The sequence below is a fragment of the Drosophila hydei genome, unplaced genomic scaffold, assembly GCF_003285905.1.
Source record: "Drosophila hydei strain 15085-1641.00,03,60 unplaced genomic scaffold, DhydRS2 tig00008121-arrow-pilon, whole genome shotgun sequence".
Lineage (NCBI taxonomy): Eukaryota > Metazoa > Arthropoda > Insecta > Diptera > Drosophilidae > Drosophila > Drosophila hydei.
This window is the reverse complement of record NW_022045832.1, coordinates 2972701-2979838: the sequence shown is the minus strand read 5'-3', so window position 1 is coordinate 2979838 and position 7138 is coordinate 2972701. Positions and strand designations below refer to the sequence as shown.

At 42.8% G+C, this 7138-nt stretch overlaps 3 protein-coding genes across 4 annotated transcripts; 1 reads left to right on the top strand and 2 right to left on the bottom strand.

Moving 5' to 3' along the window:
* Positions 1–47: 47 nt before the first annotated feature.
* On the bottom strand, positions 48–1745 carry LOC111602955 (ran-binding protein 3). Its single transcript, XM_023320331.2, has 3 exons — positions 1663–1745; positions 1079–1515; positions 48–1022 (listed from the first exon to the last, which is right to left on the bottom strand). Exons 1-3 carry the CDS (start codon positions 1676–1678, stop codon positions 156–158), a joined length of 1320 nt encoding a protein of 439 aa, XP_023176099.2. The 5' UTR covers positions 1679–1745; the 3' UTR covers positions 48–155.
* Positions 1746–1828: 83 nt separating this feature from the next.
* Positions 1829–3481, top strand: LOC111602962 (26S proteasome regulatory subunit 6A-B). The gene is made up of 3 exons (XM_023320345.2): positions 1829–2196; positions 2259–2679; positions 2730–3481. The coding sequence occupies exons 1-3, from the start codon at positions 1987–1989 to the stop codon at positions 3383–3385; spliced, it is 1287 nt and encodes a 428-aa protein (XP_023176113.1). The 5' UTR covers positions 1829–1986; the 3' UTR covers positions 3386–3481.
* A 97-nt stretch (positions 3482–3578) lies between these two features.
* On the bottom strand, positions 3579–6894 carry LOC111602945 (protein sel-1 homolog 1). Of its 2 annotated transcripts, none has more exons than XM_023320318.2 (8): positions 6627–6894; positions 6090–6567; positions 5291–6036; positions 5045–5219; positions 4817–4965; positions 4413–4747; positions 4141–4345; positions 3579–4082 (listed from the first exon to the last, which is right to left on the bottom strand). In XM_023320318.2, exons 2-8 carry the CDS (start codon positions 6514–6516, stop codon positions 3657–3659), a joined length of 2463 nt encoding a protein of 820 aa, XP_023176086.2. In that variant the 5' UTR covers positions 6517–6567; positions 6627–6894; the 3' UTR covers positions 3579–3656. The 2 variants fall into 2 exon arrangements, with proteins under 2 accessions (XP_023176086.2, XP_023176077.2); XM_023320309.2 differs by having other exon boundaries at positions 6090–6532; positions 6627–6893.
* Positions 6895–7138: the final 244 nt, after the last annotated feature.

Below are 7138 nucleotides of genomic sequence, written 5' to 3'. Positions count from 1 at the left end.
TTAATAATAATAATTATTAATAAATTATTATAATTAATTGATAATAACTCACAATGTGTTTTATTTAGTGTGTTGTGGTTTTTCATTTGTGTTTTTTTTATTTGAAACAAAATAAAATAATGAGAAAAAAGAGCGAAAACGTAGGCCAAGTGTTTTTAAGCCCCTTCTTCCTCTTCAGCCAGCACCTTGGGTTCTGCATCAGCATCACTATCTGCCGCTGACACGACTGCATCCACACTGCTGTCTGCCAGCATGAGCGCCTTCTTTGGGCTGGGCTCATTACTATCCGCCTCGGCAATGGCTGTGTTGGACCCAGTGGTTGGCATTAAGTCAACTACACCGCCCACTGCCTCATCCTCGTCATCATCGTTAGTTGTTGATTCGGGCTGTACGCTGACGGCACAGGCTTCAGATGAAATGCCATTTTTGGCTTCTACCACCGCGCACTCCTCTGGATGCGTCAGCTTGCGCTTGGAAATACGCTCACTCAGCGCTTTGTGCACTTGTGCAATGTCTGCGGGTCGGCCCATTGCCAAGAAGATCTTTACGGTGCCTGTGTTGTCCATGGCAGTTAGACGTAGCGATTTCTGGCTGGCGCGTTCGGCCACCATTGCCGCCCAGACTTTAGTGTTTACTAGCAAACGCAAGTTGCCCGACGTGCGAAAGACGACGCGCGAACAATCACGTTCATCCTTGGCATCGTTGAGACGCAAACTGCCGCGTCCACGCTCCTCCCAATTGCTGTTGACAAATGCAAATAGCTTGCAGCTAACATCGGCAATATTAATTTCGTTTTCCTCGCCGGTAAAGGTCTCAACCTCTTCATATTTCCGTTTCTGTGCACGGCTCTCCTCGTATTCACGAGCCACCTCATTGAGGCTCTTTGCTTCAGACGTCTCCCTGTTGTTGTCTGTCGATTGGGCAGCCTTCTGAATGACGCTGGAAAAAAGCAATTGCGATGAGGTAGCTTCCACTGTTCCCGACGATGCAGCTTCTGCATTCGACTCTGTGCTAACGTTTTCCTGTAATACATTTAATATTTGTATATCTAAGAAATGTTTTTAAATTTAAATCATACCCCCACGACTCGCTCGTGCACATTCTGGCCGAAAATAAATCCACTTGTCTGTACACGCGGCAAAGTTGTTTTAGCCGCAGCAAATATGTTGGAGCGCTCAATGCCGTTGTTGCGCAGCATTGAGAGCGGATCCGGCCGCTCATCGATTTCATCGTCATCCTTATCAATATTCTCTGTGGACTCCACCACTTGGGCGCCAGCTTCGTCTTCATCTTCCCTCTGCTCACGTAAAAACGGATTACCTACAATACCATCTTCATCAGTCTTCTCGTTTCCACCGGCTAACGTTGTAGAGCTGTTGTTGCTGTTGGTATTGCTAAGAGCCGAGCTTATTATAGAACTGTCGCCGAGCACAGGTGGCCGCAGCACGGCTCCGCCAAGGCGCGATGCCTTCAAAGTAAAACCGCCTCTGAAGCAGTTGGATTCAACCGACGCCTCTACAAAACACAACAAGAACAAGCAAAGATTTGACTTTAACTTCACTTTATATTGGCTCATTCGAGCTAAACCTCTGTCACTCTGGAACATGTCCAAGACTCATACGCACGACAAACGGTATCTAGTGGCATAGCTATCACACTTACCATTATTTTCGGACATGGCAATGAAAATATATGATTGTGATTTATAGTTAGCCAAAAAATTTTACAAGAAAAAAGCGTTCTCTTCAAGCCTATATTAGTGCTATAAAACGATCGACTATCGATACCAAAATAGCATTGGTATTGTTTTAACATCGATAACATTTGGTGATTGTACAACACATGTATCTGTCAAACTTGTTAAAGGTTGGAAAAAAAACACGAAATTTTACAAGTCATCGACTCAAAAGGCAAAGCGAAGAAACCAACTAGCCACAACATAAGTTTTATTTAATAAAGTTTGTTATTAAAACAAGTTAACTAAAAATGGCCCAAACACTTGAGGACAAATCAATATGGGAGGATGGCGAGGAATCATTGGGCGAAGAGGTGCTGCGAATGTCCACTGATGAGATTGTGAGCAGGACTCGACTTATGGATAACGAAATTAAAATAATGAAGAGCGAGGTAATGAGGATCACACATGAAATTCAAGCACAAAACGAGAAAATTAAGGACAACACAGAAAAAATAAAGGTATGAAAAGTGTATTTACTAATATGAAACAGTAAGTTAATGTATATAAATATATATTCTAGGTTAATAAAACTTTGCCATATCTGGTGTCCAATGTCATCGAGCTGCTGGATGTTGATCCGCAAGAAGAGGAGGATGATGGCTCTGTTACTGTGCTGGACAACCAACGCAAAGGCAAATGTGCTGTTATAAAAACTTCAACCCGTCAGGCATATTTCTTGCCAGTCATTGGCCTGGTCGATGCCGAAAAACTAAAACCCGGCGATTTAGTTGGAGTAAATAAGGACTCTTATCTGATTCTGGAAACTCTGCCAGCTGAATACGATGCTCGTGTTAAAGCTATGGAAGTTGATGAGCGCCCCACAGAACAGTATTCCGATATTGGTGGCCTGGATAAACAGATCCAGGAGCTCATCGAAGCCGTGGTACTTCCCATGACGCACAAGGAAAAGTTCAAGAATCTAGGCATCCATCCACCAAAAGGTCAGTATGATTAGACTGAAATAAATGTAATAATCTATAACTCTTCATAGGTGTCTTATTGTATGGACCACCTGGAACTGGCAAGACTTTGCTTGCTCGTGCTTGCGCTGCCCAAACGAAGTCTACTTTCCTTAAGCTTGCTGGACCCCAGCTGGTTCAAATGTTCATTGGTGACGGTGCTAAGCTGGTGCGGGATGCCTTTGCGCTGGCCAAGGAGAAGGCACCCGCTATAATTTTTATTGATGAGTTGGACGCTATTGGTACAAAGCGTTTTGATTCAGAGAAAGCCGGTGATCGTGAAGTGCAGCGTACCATGTTAGAGCTCCTAAATCAATTAGACGGCTTTAGCTCAACTGCCGATATTAAGGTGATTGCAGCCACGAATCGAGTCGATATTCTTGATCCTGCCCTATTGCGTTCCGGCCGATTGGATCGTAAGATCGAATTTCCACATCCGAATGAAGAAGCGCGTGCACGCATCATGCAAATTCACTCCCGTAAAATGAATGTTAGCAACGATGTAAACTTTGAAGAATTATCTCGTTCCACAGACGACTTCAATGGCGCACAATGCAAGGCTGTTTGTGTAGAGGCGGGCATGATTGCTCTGCGGCGCTCGGCTACATCGGTGACGCATGAGGACTTTATGGATGCTATCATGGAGGTGCAGTCCAAAAAGAAAGCTAATCTTAACTACTATGCCTAGACTAAAAACTCGCAAATTAAATTTATTTGTAATCTTGCAACATTAAACAAGAAAATATATTAAACAAAAAATGTTTTTCGAAGAAATTTAGCGTTAGGAATCGTATCGCATGGATAAGCAGTTTTATCAGTACAACACATATATATTTTTTGAGTAAGATATTTCTGATTTTTAAATATCTAAAAATTCCATTCAGAAATAATAAAAAATAGATGATAAATATTTACATGGTCACTAATTAAACTAGGGATGATTAAACAATTTGTTAAGCCTAATCAGTGGGATCGAGCGTATTGCTGCTGCTGCTGCTGCTGCTTGTCCCTGCAGATGAGCTGCTTGCCGTATTTGTTGGGCTGGACGATTCGCTGCTAGACACGGTTGCAGTCGTTGTAGTTATGGATGTGGAGGATACTTCTGTAACGACCGTTGCTCCAGTAGAAGAACCGGAAGCGGAAGCTGCTGCTGCTGTCGCTGTGGCTCCTACTGGTGCTAATGGAACTGCTTGTGCAGTATTCACGGGAACAGCTGCTATATCATTACCTAATGGCTGGGGTGCCTGTGCAGGTTGATCTGGCTGTTGGAATGGTCGTCTAGTGTACATTATTATACCCAATAGCAGGGTTAGTACGGTAATCATATATAAATCCCAATTGGCAGCAATATTTTCATCCATATAAAAGATGAATCTGTATGGCGACTGAATGGCATCGATTAGAATTGATCAAGGGCGAGGTGGGATGTATAATAATTCTTACCTGTTTTATTGACTCAATCTTGGCTAACATCTGAAGCTTGAATAGTGCAATAGCGACAGGCACTTTGGCATCCGAATTTGTTTCTGCTGCCAAATCATATAATCTTTTAGCCAGATGCCAATCCTTCTTCATGCCCAATCCTTGCTCGTGCATGTAACCCAAATTAAACATAGCTTGCGCGTTGTATTGCTGATCTGAAGCTTTTCTGCACAGCAAGTATAATAAGGAAAAGGTTGTAATGCCCGAAATTAGTTGATTTCATAGCTACGCACCTGTAAAGAGCTGCAGCAGTTTCAAAATCGGTTTTAGTACCCCAGCCATAGTAATAGTAATCGCCTAGCTTCACTTGAGCCGCTGAATAACCCTGGCCAGCAGCTCGTTTCCAATAATAAAATGCACGAATCAAATCTTCATGTCGATCGTTAAACACATGAACCTCCTCTCGATCCAAAAGGAATGCTGCATTGCTCTGCGCCACCTCATAGCCAACTTCAGCCATTAGGGAATACTGCATGTACGCCTCATCAATGCGATTCTGTTTATAATCACTATAGGCGTGCATCAATCTACTGCTCCAACGGCCACGCTCTGCGACGTTTTTGAAGAACTGGAATGGTTAAAAATATTGGATATTTAGAATTATAATTGCAAACACTGTAACATATGCCAAACACACCTCAACAGCAGCTGGGCAGGATCGCAGCATGCCCATGCCATAAGCATGCATAATACCCAAATTATAGTAGGCCAAAACATGGCCTGACTGTGTGGCCAAATTAAAATATTTAAGCGCAAGTTTGTAGTCTGTCTTAACGCCATTGCCAGCTAGAATTAAATAATAGCAAAAACAAATATTATTACAAATTTTCGAAATCTTTTGTAAACTTTGAAATAAATAACTTACTAAAGTACATGGTGCCCAGTTGCAATTGTCCGTCAACCCAGCCTTGATCTGCAGCTTGTGTAAAGTACGACAAAGCCTTGATGGAATCTTTGGGCACACCAAGACCTTTCAAGTACATTAGCCCTAGACCGCTTTGACCCACCGGATCACCCATTTCAGAAGCCTTGGAGAAGTACTATTAATGAAATAAAAAAATTAATTATATTTAGCAACCGAATAGATATTCATTCATTATGTTTCTTTTACCTTGAAGGCAGTTTCGTTATCCGCCTTGATTTGCTCACTACCCTCCAAATAGAGCTTGCCGAGAAATGCAAAACCTATGGCATTGCCTGCGTTGGCTGCAAGCGTGAAATACTCCAATGCCTTTTGGTGATCTTGCTGAATAGCCTTCCCGCCTTGGTAATACAACTGACCTAAGCCTACTTGGGACTGCACATCGCCTTTGTCGGCGAGCAATTGATAATAGTCTACAATTTCCGTTTCATGACTGCCTGGATTCTCTAGCTCATCTAGCAGACGGACTCGATGCACAACCGGCCCGTTGGCGAACGTAATCTTTGATGCTACCTTCTTAGCCACACGCTTGTATTGAATTAAGGACTTCTCACAGCTAGTTGGCACATTGATGCCATACAAATACCGATAGCCCATGGCCATCTGGGCAAGCGTATTGTCGCCAAGTGCAGCAAGCGTGTAATGTAGTAGAGCCAGTGGTTGACTGACATTCTTGCCACCTACTCCCGCCGAGTATAGGAATCCCAGACCTAAATGAGCCTCATGAACACCTTCATTTGCCAAGCTCTCGAACTCGTCGGCGGCATGGTGAAAATCAAATGGCATCCAATGACCCAAGAGCACGGACCAGGCCAGTTCTGCGCGTGCCTTGGGATGATTAAAAGCGGCTGCCTTGCGAAGCAGTGTTAATGCAACGCGTTTATCACTGCGCGGCTTGGCCAGCATTTCCATGGCATTCTCGTAAAGCCCTTGAGCTGTAATTTAAATATTGCAACACACGAATAGTTATATTACTCGAATCGATTACCTTCCATCTGCTCGGGGGTTAAATCGGCTACGGCAGCGGGCGTTGTTCTCGCTTCAATGAGTTCGATCTGAGCTTTTAGCTTTTGCTGTTTCATTAGACTGTCATTCCATAGGCGCTCAAACAATGCAGCAGGCATTACTTTTGTGCGCGGCGCAAATTCCGTGTCCTTTAGCTTGGACGCCTTCCGGTCATTGCTCCCTGGTGCTGTTGCTGACGATGACGGGTCAATGGGAGGGGCTTTAGCATCTTTCTCGGCTGTCGTTATTTCATCGGCTTCAGTATTGGTTTGACTATGGGACTCCGTGGGCTCGTTCATTGCTGTCGCGCTGGCGATTTCAGAGAGTGGGCCCTGTAGCTCCGCCCGCAACAGCTGGCTGCTCTGGACTAAAAGGAGCAACAATATGCTCATCATGCTTGGCAGTCTCATCGTGAGGAACGTGTCTCTAGATTTTCGGTAAGAATATTAATGTTATGAATACTTAAAATTTCGGTAATATTTTTCTTGTTTCTTTAAGTCTGACGTGTTGTGTTATTTACTTTTTTTGTGCACACACTGATTGTTTTTTCACCGTTTCGTAGGGCCTAGTGCTTCCAATCCGTTTTATTGCTGGCGCATTTTTTAACAGTGCAACAACTTTACGTGTAGTCTTTTTTGTCTTTTGACAGCTTTAATTATTTTCACACGTAAGATTAAAGAACCTTTCATTTGTTGCAACAATAATTGCTGTCCAGTGTTACCAACGACGCAATGACAGAGATGAGCAAAATTGTAATGTCAAGTGAACTGTCACAGCTGATTTTATTATGAATGAGTGAGAACTTGAATTGTAAAATGTTATTAAATTAGTTTTTGTCCTAAATTTAGAATATAGTCTGGTGTGCATAAGTACACACCAATTTAAAAAACTTATCATCCATCATTTTATATATTTTCTGTGATAGTAAATTGAAGAAATTCTGACGTGAATTTAATTTATTGGGTTAGTATTTTTGTTGATGTTGATAACACTTCGCGATAGTTGGCTTTGTTGTCTCTTACAACATCAACT